The sequence below is a fragment of the Bombina bombina genome, chromosome 2 (assembly GCF_027579735.1).
Source record: "Bombina bombina isolate aBomBom1 chromosome 2, aBomBom1.pri, whole genome shotgun sequence".
Classification (NCBI taxonomy): Eukaryota; Metazoa; Chordata; class Amphibia; order Anura; family Bombinatoridae; genus Bombina; species Bombina bombina.
In genome coordinates, this window is record NC_069500.1 from 117,222,901 (window position 1) to 117,242,460 (window position 19,560).

The 19,560-nt window shown below is 40.0% G+C and overlaps 1 protein-coding gene across 2 annotated transcripts in view; it reads right to left on the minus strand.

Moving 5' to 3' along the window:
• The window catches only part of TTC33 (tetratricopeptide repeat domain 33), an 880,297-nt gene that overhangs the window by 432,037 nt on the left and 428,700 nt on the right, over positions 1-19,560 (minus strand). For both annotated transcript variants that reach the window (XM_053701230.1, XM_053701231.1), the window contains exon 3: positions 17,609-17,690. In XM_053701230.1, the coding sequence (XP_053557205.1) occupies positions 17,609-17,690 (82 nt within the window). The remainder of the gene's footprint in view (positions 1-17,608; positions 17,691-19,560) is intronic.

Consider the following 19,560-nt stretch of genomic DNA (forward strand, 5'->3'; position numbering starts at 1 on the left):
ATTTTGAGCCTTGTATACAGTATATATATATATATAGATAGATAGGATAAAGTCCAGCACCGATTCACCTTAGTTTATGTGTGCAAGCAGTCTCTGTCTCACCTCTACCTTTCTAATTTACTCCTATTATCAATTTTTATTTGTTCTCTTGCTATCTTTATTTGACAAGCAGGAATCTAAGCGTAGGAGCCGGCCCATTTTTGGTTCATCACCTGGGTAGCGCCTGCTGATTTGTGGCTAAATGTAGTTGCTTAAAATTGCATGCTCTATCTGAATCATGAATGAAAAAAAATTGGGTTTAGTATCCTTTTTAACTCTTTAACTGCTAGGTCTTATCCACCTATGTTTTAGAGTTTTTAGTTGCTGTGGATATTTAGGCCATTTTTCAGTTAGAAACCAACACATATATTTTTTTTTAGTAGACCCAGCTGTTTCAAACTGTACCATTATTTTATGTATATATCATGACATGTGAAACCTGTACATTAAAATGTGAAAAAAAAACATAATTTATGCTTACCTGATAAATTCCTTTCTTCTGTAGTGTGATCAGTCCACGGGTCATCATTACTTCTGGGATATTACTCCTCCCCAACAGGAAGTGCAAGAGGATTCACCCAGCAGAGCTGCATATAGCTCCTCCCCTCTACGTCACTCCCAGTCATTCGACCAAGGACCAACGAGAAAGGAAAAGCCAAGGGTGAAGTGGTGACTGGAGTATAAATTAAAAAATATTTACCTGCCTTAAAAACAGGGCGGGCCGTGGACTGATCACACTACAGAAGAAAGGAATTTATCAGGTAAGCATAAATTATGTTTTCTTCTGTTAAGTGTGATCAGTCCACGGGTCATCATTACTTCTGGGATACCAATACCAAAGCAAAAGTACACGGATGACGGGAGGGATAGGCAGGCTCTTTATACAGAAGGAACCACTGCCTGAAGAACCTTTCTCCCAAAAATAGCCTCCGATGAAGCAAAAGTGTCAAATTTGTAAAATTTGGAAAAAGTATGAAGCGAAGACCAAGTTGCAGCCTTGCAAATCTGCTCAACAGAGGCCTCATTCTTGAAGGCCCAAGTGGAAGCCACAGCTCTAGTAGAATGAGCTGTAATTCTTTCAGGAGGCTGCTGTCCAGCAGTCTCATAAGCTAAACGAATTATGCTACGAAGCCAAAAAGAAAGAGAGGTAGCAGAAGCTTTTTGACCTCTCCTCTGCCCAGAGTAAACGACAAACAGAGAAGACGTTTGTCGAAATTCCTTAGTTGCCTGTAAGTAAAATTTTAGAGCACGGACTACATCCAGGTTGTGCAGTAGACGTTCCTTCTTCGAAGAAGGATTTGGGCACAAAGAAGGAACAACAATCTCTTGATTGATATTCCTGTTAGTAACTACCTTAGGTAAGAACCCAGGTTTAGTACGCAGAACTACCTTATCCAAATGAAAAATCAAATAAGGAGAATCACAATGTAAGGCTGATAATTCAGAGACTCTTCGAGCCGAGGAAATAGCCATTAAAAATAGAACTTTCCAAGATAACAACTTTATATCAATGGAATGAAGGGGTTCAAACGGAACGCCCTGTAAAACATTAAGAACAAGGTTTAAACTCCATGGTGGAGCAACAGTTTTAAACACAGGCTTAATCCTGGCCAAAGCCTGACAAAAAGCCTGGACGTCAGGAACTTCTGACAGACGTTTGTGTAACAGAATGGACAGAGCTGAGATCTGTCCCTTTAATGAACTAGCAGATAAACCCTTTTCTAAACCTTCTTGTAGAAAAGACAATATCCTAGGAATCCTAACCTTACTCCAAGAGTAACCTTTGGATTCACACCAATATAGGTATTTACGCCATATCTTATGGTAAATCTTTCTGGTAACAGGTTTCCTAGCCTGTATTAAGGTATCAATAACTGACTCAGAAAACCCACGTCTTGATAAAATCAAGCGTTCAATTTCCAAGCAGTCAGCTTCAGAGAAGTTAGATTTTGATGTTTGAAGGGACCCTGTATCAGAAGGTCCTGTTTCAGAGGTAGAGACCAAGGTGGACAGGATGACATGTCCACCAGGTCTGCATACCAAGTCCTGCGTGGCCACGCAGGTGCTATTAGAATCACTGATGCTCTCTCTTGTTTGATTCTGGCAATCAATCGAGGAAGCATCGGGAAGGGTGGAAACACGTAAGCCATCCTGAAGTCCCAAGGTGCTGTCAGGGCATCTATCAGGACTGCTCCTGGATCCCTGGATCTGGACCCGTAACGAGGAAGCTTGGCGTTCTGTCGAGACGCCATGAGATCTATCTCTGGTTTGCCCCAACGTCGAAGTATTTGGGCAAAGACCTCCGGATGGAGTTCCCACTCCCCCGGATGAAAAGTCTGACGACTTAAGAAATCCGCCTCCCAGTTCTCCACTCCCGGGATGTGGATTGCTGACAGGTGGCAAGAGTGAGACTCTGCCCAGCGAATTATCTATGATACTTCCATCATAGCTAGGGAGCTTCTTGTCCCTCCCTGATGGTTGATGTAAGCTACAGTCGTGATGTTGTCCGACTGAAACCTGATGAACCCCCGAGTTGTCAACTGGTGCCAAGCCAGGAGGGCATTGAGAACTGCTCTCAATTCCAGAATGTTTATTGGCAGGAGACTCTCCTCCTGACTCCATTGTCCCTGAGCCTTCAGAGAATTCCAGACAGCGCCCCAACCTAGTAGGCTGGCGTCTGTTGTTACAATTGTCCAGTCCGGCCTGCTGAATGGCATCCCCCTGGACAGATGTGGCCGAGAAAGCCACCATAGAAGAGAATTTCTGGTCTCTTGATCCAGATTCAGAGAAGGGGATAAGTCTGAGTAATCCCCATTCCACTGACTTAGCATGCACAGTTGCAGTGGTCTGAGGTGTAAGCGTGCAAAGGGTACTATGTCCATTGCCGCTACCATTAAGCCGATTACCTCCATGCATTGAGCCACTGACGGGTGTTGAATGGAATGAAGGGTGCGGCAAGCACTTTGAAGTCTTGTTAGCCTGTCCTCTGTCAGGTAAATCTTCATTTCTACAGAATCTATAAGAGTCCCCAGGAAGGGAACTCTTGTGAGTGGAACGAGTGAACCTTTCTTTTCGTTCACCTTCCATCCATGTGACCTTAGAAATGCCAGTACTAACTCTGTATGAGACTTGGCAGTTTGAAAGCTTGAAGCTTGTATCAGAATGTTGTCTAGGTATGGAGCTACCGAGATTCCCCGCGGTCTTAGTACCGCCAGAAGAGCACCCAGAACCTTTGTGAAGATTCTTGGAGCTGTAGCCAATCCGAATGGAAGAGCCACAAACTGGTAATGCCTGTCTAGGAAGGCAAACCTTAGGTACCGGTAATGATCTTTGTGAATCGGTATGTGAAGGTAAGCATCTTTTAAATCTACAGTGGTCATGTACTGATCCTCTTGGATCATAGGTAAAATTGTCCGAATAGTCTCCATCTTGAACGATGGAACTCTTAGGAATTTGTTTAGGATCTTTAAGTCCAGGATTGGTCTGAAAGTTCCCTCTTTTTTGGGAACCACAAACAGATTTGAGTAAAACCCCTGTCCCTGTTCCGATCGTGGAACTGGATGGATTACTCCCATTAACAAGAGCTCTTGTACGCAGCGTAGAAACGCCTCTTTCTTTGTCTGGATTGTTGACAACCTTGACAGATGAAATCTCTCTCTTGGAGGAGAGTATTTGAAGTCCAGAAGGTATCCCTGAGATATTATCTCTAGCGCCCAGGGATCCTGGACATCTCTTGCCCAAGCCTGGGCGAAGAGAGAAAGTCTGCCCCCCACTAGATCCGATCCCGGATCGGGGGCCCTCAATTCATGCTGTTTTAGGGGCAGCAGCAGGTTTCCTGGTCTGCTTGCCCTTGTTCCAGGACTGGTTAGGTTTCCAGCCTTGTCTGTAGCGAGCAACAGCTCCTTCCTGTTTTGGTGCAGAGGAAGTTGATGCTGCTCCTGCTTTGAAATTACGAAAGGAACGAAAATTAGACTGTCTAGCCTTAGCTTTGGCTTTGTCCTGAGGCAGGGCATGGCCTTTACCTCCTGTAATGTCAGCGATAATCTCTTTCAACCCGGGCCCGAATAAGGTCTGCCCTTTGAAAGGTATATTAAGCAATTTAGACTTAGAAGTAACATCAGCTGACCAGGATTTTAGCCACAGCGCCCTGCGTGCCTGAATGGCGAATCCTGAATTCTTCGCCGTAAGTTTAGTTAGATGTACTACGGCCTCCGAAATGAATGAATTAGCTAGTTTAAGGACTCTAAGCCTGTCCGTAATGTCGTCCAGAGTAGCTGAACTAATGTTCTCTTCCAGAGACTCAATCCAGAATGCCGCTGCAGCCGTGATCGGCGCAATGCATGCAAGGGGTTGCAATATAAAACCTTGTTGAACAAACATTTTCTTAAGGTAACCCTCTAATTTTTTATCCATTGGATCTGAAAAAGCACAGCTATCCTCCACCGGGATAGTGGTACGCTTAGCTAAAGTAGAAACTGCTCCCTCCACCTTAGGGACCGTTTGCCATAAGTCCCGTGTGGTGGCGTCTATTGGAAACATTTTTCTAAATATCGGAGGGGGTGAGAACGGCACACCGGGTCTATCCCACTCCTTAGTAACAATTTCAGTAAGTCTCTTAGGTATAGGAAAAACCTCAGTACTCGCCGGTACCGCAAAATATTTATCCAACCTACACATTTTCTCTGGTATTGCAACTGTGTTACAATCATTCAGAGCCGCTAACACCTCCCCTAGTAATACACGGAGGTTTTCCAGTTTAAATTTAAAATTTGAAATATCTGAATCCAGTCTGTTTGGATCAGAACCGTCACCCACAGAATGAAGTTCTCCGTCCTCATGTTCTGCCACCTGTGACGCAGTGTCTGACATGGCCCTAATATTATCAGCGCACTCTGTTCTCACCCCAGAGTGATCACGCTTACCTCTTAGTTCTGGTAATTTAGCCAAAACTTCAGTCATAACAGTAGCCATATCCTGTAATGTGATTTGTAATGGCCGCCCAGATGTACTCGGCGCTACAATATCACGTACCTCCCGAGCTGGAGATGCAGGTACTGACACGTGAGGCGAGTTAGTCGGCATAACTCTCCCCTCGTTGTTTGGTGAAATTTGTTCAATTTGTACAGATTGACTTTTATTTAAAGTAGCATCAATACAGTTAGTACATAAATTTCTATTGGGCTGCACTTTGGCATTGCAACAAATGACACAGGTATCTTCCTCTGAATCAGACATGTTTAACACACTAGCAAATAAACTTGCAACTTGGAATACAATTCAATTAGAATAATATTAAAAACGTACTGTGCCTTTAAGAAGCACAGAAGATCTATGACAGTTGAAAATTAATAAATTGAAACAGTTATAGCCTCAATCCTTGTAAACAACACAACTTTAGCAAAGGTTTAATCCCATTAGCAAAGATAACAAATTCTGAAAGCAGGAAACAAATTACAGAATAAACGTTTTTTATCTCAGTCAACTATAATTCTCACAGCTCTGCTGAGAGAAATTACCTCCCTCAAAATAAGTTTTGAAGACCCCTGAGCTCTGTAGAGATGAACCGGATCATGCAGGAAATACAATGAGCTGCTGACTGAAATATCTGATGCGTAGCAAAAGCGCCAAAAAACGGCCCCTCCCCCTCACACACAGCAGTGAGAGAGAACAGAAACTGTCAGAAAAAAGATTAAGCAACTGCCAAGTGGAAAAATAGTGCCCAAACATTTATTCACTCAGTACCTCAGCAAATGAAAACGATTTTACATTCCAGCAAAAACGTTAAACATAATTTCTAGTTATTAAACAGCTTTATGTACTTCTTACAGTGTAATTCTAGTGAAGTACCATTCCCCAGAATACTGAAGTGTAAAGTATACATACATGACATTATATCGGTATGGCAGGATTTTCTCATCAATTCCATTGTCAGAAAATAAAAGCTGCTACATACCTCTATGCAGATTCATCTGCCCGCTGTCCCCTGATCTGAAGTTTACCTCTCCTCAGATGGCCGAGAAACAGCAATATGATCTTAACTACTCCGGCTAAAATCATAGCAAAAACTCTGGTAGATTCTTCTTCAAACTCTGCCAGAGAGGTAATAACACACTCCGGTGCTATTTTAAAATAACAAACTTTTGATTGAAGATATAAAACTAAGTATAATCACCATAGTCCTCACATCCTATCTAGTCGTTGGGTGCAAGAGAATGACTGGGAGTGACGTAGAGGGGAGGAGCTATATGCAGCTCTGCTGGGTGAATCCTCTTGCACTTCCTGTTGGGGAGGAGTAATATCCCAGAAGTAATGATGACCCGTGGACTGATCACACTTAACAGAAGAAATTATATTTTTAATAAAATTTTCATAAACAGGGTTGTAAACAATTGTGTGTGTGTTTTCTTTCTAAACGCTATAGTCAAAAGAAGAAGGGTTTGTCCTCATATAAATAAGGGCTTCTGGGTTTAGTTAACTAATGTTGCTGTGCACATAGAGGCCTCCATGAACCTCAACTCAAACAAATGCACATTTATTTATGCCAGGTGAGCACAATAACCACAGAGGGTCTTCTAGCCTTTAAAACAAGTGGCCATGGGAATCTCTAGGCCTTTTTGATGACCAATTCTAAGTGCTTAGAGAACCCACATTAAAAACAAATTCATAATAAAATGTAAATGAACAAAGATGCAAACAATGGTGTTCTTTTTTTAACTCTATAATTAAAACAAGAAGGGGTTATCCTCATATAAATTAGGGAATCTGGGTATATTTATATAACTTTGATGGGCACATAGGGGTTCCTATAAGTCTCTACTTAAATAAATGTCTATTCACGCCAGGTAATCATCTGACGGGCTTTATTTTAAAGAAGGGGTTATGGGCTTTATAAAAAGGGGTCATGGGGTCTCTAGGCCTTTTTGAGTGTAAATGTATTAAAATGTGTTGTTGTTTTTTTTAACTGAGCTTTAACTTTATACGCATATGACATACACTGTTTGTTAGAGCAGGTATTTCAAAGGGTGGGTATTGTGCATTCCTAGAAATTAAAGGGATAGTCTAGTCAAAAACATAATTTATGTAAGAATTTACATGATAAATTCATTTCTTTCATATTGTCAAGAGTTAATGAGCTAGTGACGTATGGGATATACAATCCTACCAGGAGGGGCGAAGTTTCCCAAACCTCAAATGCCTATAAATACACCCCTCACCACACCCACAATTCAGTTTAACAAATAGCCAAGTAGTGGGGTGATAAAGAAAGGAGTAAAAAGCATCAACAAAGGAATTTGGAAATAATTGTGCTTTATACAAAAAATCATAACCACCATAAAAAGGGTGGGCGTCATGGACTCTTGCCAATATAAAAGAAATTAATTTATCAGGTAAGTCCTTATATAAATTATGTTTTCTTTCATGTAATTGGCAAGAGTCCATGAGCTAGTGACGTATGGGATATCAATACCCAAGATGTGGAACTCCATGCAAGAGTCACTAGAGAGGGAGGGATAAAACAGCCATTTTCCGCTGAAAAAATAATCCACAACCCACAATATAAGTTTATTCTTTAAATGACAAGAAAAACTTAAAACATCAGCAGAAGAATCAAACTGAAACAGCTGCCTGAAGAACTTTTCTACCAAAAACTGCTTCTGAAGAAGCAAATACATCAAAACAGTATAATTTAGTAAATGTATGCAAAGAGGACCAAGTTGCCGCTTTGCAAATCTGATCAACTGAAGCTTCATTCTTAAAAGCCCACGAAGTGGAGACTGATCTAGTAATTCTCTGAGGCAGGCCTGACCCGACTCCAATAAGCTTGAAGAATCAAAAGCTTTAACCAAGAAGCCAAGGAAGTAGCAGAAGCCTTCTGACCTTCCTAGGACCAGAAAATATAACAAATAGACTAGAAGTCTTCCTGAAATCTTTAGTAGCTTCAATATAATATTTCAAAGCTCTCACCACATCCAAAGAATGCAAGGATCTTTCCAAAGAATTCTTAGGATTAGGACACAAGGAAGGGACAACAATTTCTCTACTAATGTTGTTAGAATTCACAACCTTAGGAAAAAATTGAAATGAAGTCCGCAAAACCACCTTATCCTGATGAAAAATCATAAAAGGAGATTCCCAAGAAAGAGCAGATAGCTCAGAAACTCTTCTAGCAGAAGAGATGGTCAAAAGGAACAACACTTTCCAAGAAAGTAGTTAAATATCCAAAGAATGCATAGGCTCAAAATGGAGGAGCCTGTAAAGCCCTCAAAACCAAATAAAGACTCCAAGGAGGAGAGATTGATTTAATGGCAGGCTTAATAAGAACTAAAGCCTGTACAAAACAGTGAATATCAGAAAGTTTATCAATCATTCTGTGAATAAAACAGAAAGAGCAGAGATTTGTCCCTTCAAGGAACTTGCAGACAAACCCTTATACAAACCAACCTGAAGAAACTGTAAAATTATTGCAACTCTAAAAGAATGCCAAGAGATTTTATGAGAAGAACACCATGAAATGTAAGTCTTCCAAACTCGATAATAAATCTTCCTAGAGACAGATTTACGAGCTTGAAACCTCTATGACTTAGCACTAAGCGATCAATTTCCATACCTTCAAATTTAATTATTTGAGAACCTGATGGAAAAACGGACCTTGAGACAGTAGGTCCGACCTTAACGGAAGTGGCCAAGGTTGGCAGCTGGACATCCGAACAAGACCCGCATACCAAAACCTGTGAGGCCATGCTGGAGCAACCAGCAACACAAACGATTGTTCCATGATGATTTTGGAGATCACTCTTGGAAGAAGAACTAGAGGCGGGAAAAATAAGCAGGTTGATAACACCAAGGAAGTGTTGGCGCACCCACTGCTTCCGCCTGAAAATCCCTTGACCTGGACAGGCATCTGGGAAGTCTCTTGTTTAGATGAGAGGTCATCAGATCTATCTCTAAAAGACCCCATACCTGAACAAACTGAGAAAACATCTGGATGGAGAGACCACTCCCCCGGATGTAAAGTCTGACAGCTGAGACAATCCGCCTCCCAATGCACCGCAGAAATTAGACAGGAGCTGGATTCCGCCCAAGCAAGTATCCGAGATACTTCTTTCATAGCTTGTGGACTGTGAGTCCCACCCTGCTGAATGACAAATGCCACTGTTTGTGATATTGTCTGTTTGAAAATAAATGAACGGTTCTCTCTTCAACAGAGGCCAAAACTGAAGAGCTCTGAGAATTGCACAGAGTTCTAAAATATTGATTGGTAATCTCGCCTCTTGAGATTTCCAAACCCCTTGTGCTGTCAGAGCTCCCCAACCTGAAAGACTTGCATCTGTAGTGATCATAGTCCAGGTTAGCCGAACAAAGAAGCCCCTTGAACTAAACGCTGGTGATTTAACCACCACGTCAGAGAGTGTCAAACATTGGGATTTAAGGATATTAATTGTGATATCTTTGTATAATCCCTGCACCATGGATTCAGCAAACAAAGCTGGAGAGGTCTCATGTGAAATCGAGCAAAGGGAATCACGTCCGATGCTGCAGTCATGAGACCTAAATTTTCCATGCACATAACCACTGAAGGGAATGACTGAGACTGAAGGTGCCGACAGGCTGCAACCACTTTCAAACGTCTCTTGTCTGTTAGAGACAGAGTCATGGACACTGAATCTATCTGGAAACCTAAAAAAAAGGTGGCCCTTGTCTGAGGAATCAAGAAACTTTTTGGTAAATTGATCCTCCAATCATGTTTTCGAAGAAACACCACTAGTTGATTTGTGTGAGATTCTGCAGAACCTAAAGACTGAGCTAGTACCAAGATATCGTCCAAATAAGGAAACACCGCAATACCCTGCTCTCTGGTTTCCATAAAGGAGGGCACCTAGAACCTTTAAAAAAGATTCTTTGAGCGGTTGCTAGTCCAAATGGAAGAGCAACGAATTGGTAATTCTTGTCTAGAAAAGAAAATCTCAGGAACTGATAATGATCGGAATGAATCGGAATATGAAGGTATACATCCTGCAAGTCCATTGTGGACTAAAATTTCCTTGCTGAATAAAAGGCAGAACAGTCCTTAAAGTCTCCATTTGAAAGTTGGTACTCTTACATAACGATTCAAAAATTTTCAGATCCAGAATTGGTCTGAATGAAATTTCCTTCTTTGGGACAATGAATAGATTTGAATAAAACCCCAGACCTTGTTCCTGAAAAGGAACTGGCATGACTACCCCTGAAACTCCAGGTCTGAAACACACTTCAGGAAAGCCTGAGCTTTAACTGGATTTGCTGGGATGCGTGAGAGAAAAAAATCTTCTCATAGGAGGACTTACTCAGAATCCTATTCGATACCCCTGATAGACAATACTCTGAAACCATTGATTTTGGACAGAATTTATCCAAACATCCTTCAAAAAAAAAACGTAATCTGCCCCCTACCAGCTGAGCTGGAATGACAGTTGCACCTTCATGCGGACTTTAGGGGCTGGCTTTTGGTTTCTTAAATGGGTTGGATTTATTCCATTTAATGAAGGTTTCCAATTGGAAACAGATTCCATAGGGAAGAATTAAGTTTTTGTTCCTTATTTGACAAAAAGAACGAAAATGATTAGAAGCTTTATATTTACCTTAGGTCTCTTATTACCTTGGAAAGAAAGAAATAGCAATCTAGACTTCAAAAGTCATATCAGCATTCCAAGATTTAAGCCTCAAAACTCTTCTAGCTAAAAATAGTTAAAAGACATAGATCTAACATCAATCTTGATGATATCAAAAAATGGCATCAGAACTAATTAGTATGTTGCAGTAAGCAAACAATGCTAGATAAATCAGAATCCAATTCTTGTTGCGCTAATTCTCCAACAAAAATGTTGATGCAGCTGCAACATCAGCCAAAGAAATTGCAGGCCTGAGACGACCTGAATATAAATAAGCTTTCCTTAGATAAGATTCAAGTTTCCTATCTAAAGGAACTTAAGTACTATCTTCCATAGGAATAGAGGTACGTTCAGCAAGAGAAGAAATAGCCCCATCAACTTTGAGGATCCTTTCCCAAAACTCTATAGAAATTGCTGGTAAAAGGATACAATTTTTAAACCTTGAAGAAGGAATAAAAGAAGTACCCGGCTAATTCCATTCCTTAGAAATCATATCAGAAATAGCATCAGGAACAGGAAAAAACCTCTGGAGTAACCACAGGAGGTTTAAAAACAGAATTTACTAGTTTCCATGATATCCAAAATAATTAACTCTTCTTTAACAAAGAACGAAAATACTTCATTTTAACTAAATAAGTAGATTTGATAGTGTCAATATCTGAGGAAGGATCTTCTGAATCAGATAGATCCTCATCAGAGGAGGATAATTCATTATGTTGTCGGTCATTTGAAATTTCATCAACCTTATGAGAAGTTTTAAAAGACCTTTATATTATTTAAAAGGCAGAATAGCAGACAAAGCATTCTGAATAGAATCAGTAACAAATTCTTTAAATTTCATAGGTAAAACACGTACAGTAAAAGTTGAAGGAACAACAACAGGCAATGTACTATTTACTGATGGACACAATATCTGCATGTAAAAGTTTATCATGATAACCAATACAAATGACATTCGGAAATATAATGCACTTAGCTTTAGTAGAACCGACATCAGGCAGCAAAGTTCCAACAGATACTTCTGAGGCAGGATCAGAATGAGACATCTTGCAAAATGTAAAATAAAAAATAACATATAAAGCAAAAATTTGTCAATTTCCTTATATGACAGTTTCAGCTATGGGAAAAAAATGCAAAAAGCATAGCCAAGAGGCAAATAGCAATGGGGTATTAAATTAATGAAGAAATTTGGTGGCAAGTATGACGCACAACGTAATTGAAAAATTTTTGCCGCCAACATCCGGAAATGACACACTCGCGTCACTAACGACACAACCCTGTGTATGAAGCTCGGCGTCAACTATGACGGCGGAAATGACGAACTTGCGTCAACGGACGTACTTTCGCGCCAAAAAATTCTTGCGCCAAGAATGTCGCAATAAAGTCTAGAATTTGGCGCACCCGCGGGCCTAATCCTGCCCGAAATGTGCAAGAAAAATGTAGTCAATTTGAAAAAAAGACTAAACCCCAGGTAAGAAAAATATTTCTTAATATGTTAATTTCCCCCAAATATGAAACTGACAGTCTGCAAAAGGAAATACATGAACCTGACTCATGGCAAATATAAGTACAATACAAATATTTAGAACTATAATTAATTATTATATTAATGCATAAAGTGCCAAACCATAGCTGAGGTATCTTAAGTAATAAAAACATACTTACCGAAAGACACCCATCCACATATAGCAGATAGCCAAACTAGTACTGAAACAGTTATCAGTAGAGGTAATGGTATATGAGAGTATATCGACGATCTGAAAAGGGAGGTAGGAGATAAATCTCTACGACCGATAACAGAGAACCTATGAAATAGATCTCCCGTGAGGAAAGCCATTGCATTCAATAGGTGATACTCCCTTCACATCCCTCTGACATTCGCTGTACTCTGAGAGGAATCGGGCTTCAAAATGCTGAGAAGCGCATGTCAATGTAGAAATCTTAGCACAAACTTACTTCACCACCGCCATAGGAGGCAAAGTTTGTAAAACTGAATTGTGGGTGTGGTGAGGGGTGTATTTATAGGCATTTGAGGTTTGGGAAACTTTGCCCCTCCTGGTAGGATTGTATACCCCATACGTCACTAGCTCATCGACTTTTGCCAATTAAATGAAAGAAATTAAACTTTCATAATTCAGAAAGCTAAACCTAGGTAGGCTCATTTGCTAATTTTAAGCCCTTGAAGGCTGCCTTTTATCTCAATGCATTTTACAGTTTTTAACAGCTAGAGGGCATTAGCTCATGTGTGCCATATAGATAACATTGTGCTCACGCCTGTGAGTTACTTATGAGAGGGCACTGATTGGCTAAAATGTAAGTCTGTCAAATGAACTGCAATAAGGCGACAGCCTGCAGAGGCTTAGGTAAAAGCTAATTACAGAGGTAAAAAGTATATTAATATAACCATGTTGGTTATGCAAAACTGGGAAATGGGTAATAAAGGGTTTATCTTTTTAAACAATAAATATTCTTGAGTAGACTGTCCCTTTAAGAGAGCTGTTATCAAATGGTTTAAATACTTACCCCTTCATCCAGCTCCCTTAAACTCCCTCCGGGGCAAAATTAAGAGCTAGTCTCGAAACGTCGCATGACTTTTGTACCAAGTTGATTGGATAAAGATTCTTTTATACTGTGATGTGGACTTTATATAATTTTTAGAGGTGACACTGGGACCACCTGGCGCGGTGCCAGAGGGGGTGTGGTCAGAGGCGTGATCAATGAGGCATGGCGATTGTCGACCGGAGCTAACTTTCCAAAAAACTCCCAAATGCATCATTTAATCTCTTTAAAAATAGGCTCTGACTGGAATAGAAGGTATCAATAAGTGACACCAGATCATTCAGTTATATGAAAGTAGTTAGGGTTGGAAAAGTCAGAAGTTACAGCAGAAACTACTCAGAGATGGTGAGGATATGGCTATGCAAATTAATATTTCTACATATATAGAGGAATTATACTGAACAAAATACACGTTGGCATCTGTGTTCACAGTGTTAATTATCATTAGTATGACCAATACAACAGTATGGTGCACATAAGGAGACACATACAGGCATTGCAATTGTACAGGGATGGAGGTAGGTACTGTGATATGGAAGCATTAAACTGCTGGTCTGTGTTCATGACCAGATTTTAGTAATAAAACTCAATGAACAGTCAAAAGTGGAAGAGCAGGGGCAGAATTATCATTGATGGGAGGCTACTGCTTGACCAGTCTGGGGCACAACTAAAGAAACCTTAGGACCCATAGCAAAATGTAAAAAACTGAGCTCCTCCTTTACACCATTCTCTTTTATTTTTCACCCATATAAATATATATATAGTAATCATTTGATCTGTTGCACTTAAATGGTTAATTTGGGGGGACAACAAAGGCTAATTTTTAAATCTCTATTAAACCTCTCTGCATCTGCTGTATAATAGAGAGAGGAGACAGAAAAAGATGTCTAATGCTGCTCCCTAGAGCTTTGGAAGGGATAACAACTACATTTCTCACATCCTAATCGATAAACCTATAGTAACCAGAAGTCATTAGTGGTTAATGGTTGTGGTTGAGAGGTCAGCGCTAGTCTAGTGATGGGAGGTTAGAGTAGAAGCAGTCGGTAGTGAATTATAACTATTCACGTAGTATTCATGGTAAGCACTGACCCAAACAGTGAAAAGATTTCACCATTTATTGATGGAAGTTGGAGACTGTACCAGTAAAATAAGAGAGTCTAGTTTTAGGAAATGAAGTGACGTAATTGTTGCTCCCGTAAATAAATACCAGTACTGGATAATACTACACCAAGATCCCAGTAGGTTGCATTTATTATTTACCTCCTAGTTTCAATGGGTCAGTCCTTATGACACTATGACCCAAATGAGTGATACTCACTGCTTGTGGCACAGTGATGACTGCTGATTCTGACTCACCAATTTCCTGAACCGATTATGCTTACTCTGAGTGGAGGCATGGTAGTGTGTACGGGAGGTAGCTTGGATATTCCTGGTCTTATTCGCTCCTGTTCTGCCCTGTGTGCCTTGGTGCCAAGGTTATGATTAACTCTTTCATGGTCTTGCTTTGCTTCCGTTACGGACTCTCTTTGTGTCCTGGTTCAGTCTTTTCTTCCACGATTATCACCAGTTCCTTATAGCCCAGGTTCTGCCCATGTCAGCTATGCCAGCCAATTGCAATCAGAATGTAAAAAAACAGCTTTTGCATTGCCGGTATTTGAAATGCCGGCATCGGCCGGGACAGAATGAACAATCGGGTGTAACACTGAGGCAGCGCCTCCAAACAGGGACAATTCCAGTCAAACTGGGATGTTTGGTAAGCCTACTTTAAAGGAGTTTTCAATGCATAAGTTGCTGTTGCAAGTTTGTATGTGATCCAGGGCAAGTGACATCATCACACTCATGTGTGGTGACGTCAACAGTATCCCCCAATTTCCCCAGAAGCAGAGTCACTTGGCCACCTCAAATGGCCACGATTAGCTGTGAAAGCATCCACACCCCTGCCGGATGACAACACATGGTCATCATCTGCAGTAAAAGCATTGTGTAGATGACAACCACTTGTCATTATTTTCTGTAATGTAGTGCTTAATTGTTTATATTTACTAAGCATACAAAAAAACTAATAATTTATTACATAATCTAACAGTGGTTAAAGGGACATAAAAAAAAAAAAAATTTCATGACAAAATATACAGGCTCTTTTTTTCTTTCTTTCTTTAAAGTTTTCAGTTTACTTCTTTAATTTACAATTGCAAATGTATAACGCTGTTAAAAAGTATTCTTGCTAATCTCCCGCCAAATATTTCTCCAGAAACATACACACTCCTGAGCCTGTCGACCTGATTTTTAACAAAAGGAAAAAAGTAAATTTGACAATAAAAATAAATTAGACGGGGGCGTGTCCAAGCACGAACCATGATAGGACGCATTATTTACAGCTCGTCAGGAATCCTCAACAATTTATCAAATATTATTGCCTGAAGACATAATTTATATTATGGACTCTTGTTAAAAGCTACATGAGCTTAGGAAGAGCTGAAGAAACCTGTTATTAGTCCTACTAAATATTCTAATATTTAAATCTGAGCGACTGCGGCCTAACCGTATGAGCGTGTCACTTCTCCCCCCCCCCCCCCCCCCGGCCATCTGGGTTAAGTGGCCACATACAGAGTTTAAAGGGAAGATTTTATCATATTCTCCTATAATACTCTACTGCAGATCTCAGTCTAACCCCGACCAACAATCATGGCTTGTATATCTGACATGTCATGGGGTACTTTGGAGAAGCTATTGAGTGATCACTACGGCAGATTGGAGAGACGCATAGAGTCTATTGTTCGGAGTCGCTGCTTTTTGAAAGGAGCACACGTTGAGAGTTGTAGTTCTGAAGAAGCAATTTCCCATTTTACAGCGAATGTTTTGTCTCATAATGCAGACACAGTGGAGCAGCAGCTCAAGAATACTGAAGTGCAAAGCGGACAAGTCCGTAATATGGTGATCTCCCTACCATGTAAGATACCCGGAGCTTTACGGCGACAGGGTTCGTTAAGCAAACAGACCAGCACAGGATCACAAATTGGTCAGATCAAGGCAAGCCTCAGGGACTCACGAGAATGAGAGGATCCCAGAGACCGCATACACCTATACTTCAAAGGCAGCGGAATATGTTACACTGGTTGCACCTCATTGATTGCCCTGGTAAACAAAGCTGCAAAAAAGCCCCACTCACAGAGAAAGGACTACATATTAAATATACCGCAGACATTGTAAAAACTGGAGTGGGTTAGGTATGTGACACTCGTGAAGACCTGTGCGATACATTATTAAGTGGACTCGGCTCCTCTCATGTACCACGAAATAGCTTAATGCTTTGTGTACCCTTGTTTTTCCTCAGACTCATTTATAGTTAGATATAATGCATTGATAGCCAGTAGCCATGCTGTATTTTGCTCTTATCTCCTATTATGTGGATTTCTAATTTTTCATTTTGTATATGACGACTTTATGGTCTGATGGTATTTTTTTTATATGTACGAAAGATGAAAACGTATTTATGTTGTAAGCTTGGGATAGTTGACCAGCTACTATTGTCCCCTTGTTGATGTGTTCTAACATATCTCACTGTATGTCTGCTTATTGCCCTGTAGGAGTCATATATGGAAACTCATTCATTGATCATCTAATTGATTTATGTTAAATGATTCATCCCTATGTGCTACAGTTCATATCCTAGTAGATTACAGGCACTTATATTTGCATATTAGCTTGGGGAATACTTGAATGTATATAATGACCTGTGAACCTCCAAAACTGCTCAAAAATACCTAGTGAATATAACTGTGGAAACTTACATGTTATTTTTCCCTTTTCCTGCCTCTGTTTGTTTTGGCAGAGTTACGTAGCCTCTGCCCAGTTCGGAGAGCTGTGGTTTGTTCTCCAAGCCCCCACACAGTGAATACTGATCCTTGATTTAATTGCTTTAGCTTTTTTAGGTTTCTTAATTCTTGGACTCACTTGAGGTCCTAGTGACATAGGAGGGCGACCAAATGGTATAGGCCCATAAGTGACCTATTCTTTCTTAAAATCCCCAGTTTAGAAAGTTTCATAAAGCCCCAAAAAGGGACTCTGCTGTTTCAGGTGAAGGGGGAATAAAAAATGAGGGAAATATTGGGTTTGGTCCTTTAATACTGTATCCTGAATTCTGTAACCAGAAATATGTATTGTTATATATGAATTGTCTGTCATACGTGCAAACTGTATGTTTTTTTTTCTTTGTTCCCTCAATAAAAATACAATTTAAAAAAATAAATAAAAAAATTGGAAGCTTTTTGTTAAATTATACGCTCTATCTGAATCATGAAAGAAAAAGTTTAGGTTTCACGTCCCTTGAAGAAAAAGGATTTACATTTGATTTAGCTTACCTGGGCCTTCATTTCATACAAGGTAGCATCCTCTGGAGTTAACTGGATTGCTTCATCCCATTTCTGGACTGCTTCAGAGTGCCTACAATATTACACAAATAATTTATCTGCAAATAATTCATTTACGCTACATACTAAAACGTTGCAATATACCTAATATGACAGTGTTGTCTCACCACAAAATGTTCTACTGTATTTAGCATATCGATGTTAAATCCGGCTTCCTCGAATCGTTGGGTGCCCCACGACCTGGATGCCAAAAGGCGAACGCAACGATTAGAGGAAGCCGGATTCATCATCAATCTGCTCAATACAGTAAGAGATGCGGTTGGAGGATCAGCGTTATAACGCAATGGTAAGTATATTAAAGAATCAGATTTTTCTAAAGTTTAATGAATTAAAGTGCCCCTGTTTTTAGGATTATTTTTAGATACTGGGCACTAATTCCTTAAACTTTACAATCACGTTAATCATAATCATATACACAAAGAAATGTATTACTTTTTTTCAGAGGCATATGTACATGTGCTGTAAGGGCCTGTGCACCACTGATAATTTGTATATGATTTATATTACTATTAAAATGAATATATTATTTTGTAACTGTGTGTATACAATTGATTATATGTTTTTGATCTTAACACATAGCAGGTACCTTTGACATAAAGATCCCAATACTCTCACTATATATCTTTCTTAAGACCGCTGCTCCTCCCCTGAGTCTGCAGACATCAATCCGCCCGTTCTCATACGATTGACACCCCCTTCGATTGTCTGCGAATCCGCAGGGGGCGGCATTGCACAAGCAGTTCACCAGAACTGCTTGTGCAATGTTAAATGCCGACAGCGTATGCTGTCAGCATTCTGCGATGTCCATCCGACTGTTAATAAATCGGCCCCTTAGTTTTTTCTTCCCTATTACAGGTTTGTTAAGAAGCTGTATAATCTATGACACTAGTGATTCTGTAACACTATAGGACAGGTTGATAAGGCAGGAAAATCAACATTTTTAACAGCTTATATAGCCTGTTTCATGATAACCTCTATAGCTTTTAAAAATGCCCTCCAGTTCAGTTGTTAGGTGAAGATAAAAGTCTATAATCCTATTAATGCATGGTAAACTATTACTAATACTGACTAGAGGAGCAAGATTTGTCTTCAGAACACGTAGGTGACATTATCTTAATGCAAGCCCATTCATTTGATGTTTTACATCCATGACTCAGAGCTTTCAGATTTTCAGTGGGAATTGATATTGTTGTTAATTAGTGCCAAATGCAGATACTATCTTTGAATACACATTTGGTAACCTATACAAAGCATCAATAAGGGGGAGCAAATGTAGCCAGTACAAAGAATTATGGATAATGCAAGAATCGGTGTAATAACATCCCTCAAAAGTCCTTCAATAAAATATAATGAAATATAAATCTTATGAAAGGACTTGAGGACCGAGGTTGAGAAACCCTACTCTATCTGAAGCGTGAAAGAAAACATTTAGGTTTCCTGTCCTTTAATTATAGTTAGAACAGGCATTAAATAGGCAACATGTCATCTGTCTGCTAAAGTGTACACTGTTTCCATTACTGCCCCAAAAAGAAAAAACATAAATTATGCTTACCTGATAATTTCCTTTTCTTTTGATGGAACGAGTCCACAGCTGCATTCATTACTTTTGAGAAATAAGAACCTGGTCACCAGGAGGAGGCAAAGACAACCCAGCCAAAGGCTTAAATACTCCTCCCACTCCCCTCATCCCCCAGTGATTCTGCCAAGGAACAAGGAACAGTAGAAGAAATATCAGGGTGTAAGGTGCCAGAAGAATATAAGGACGCCCCACATAAAATTACGGGTGGGGAGCTGTGGACACTTTCCATCAGAAGAAAAGGAGTCCACAGCTGCATTCATTACTTTTGAAAAAACAATAACCAAGCTATAGAGGACACTGAATG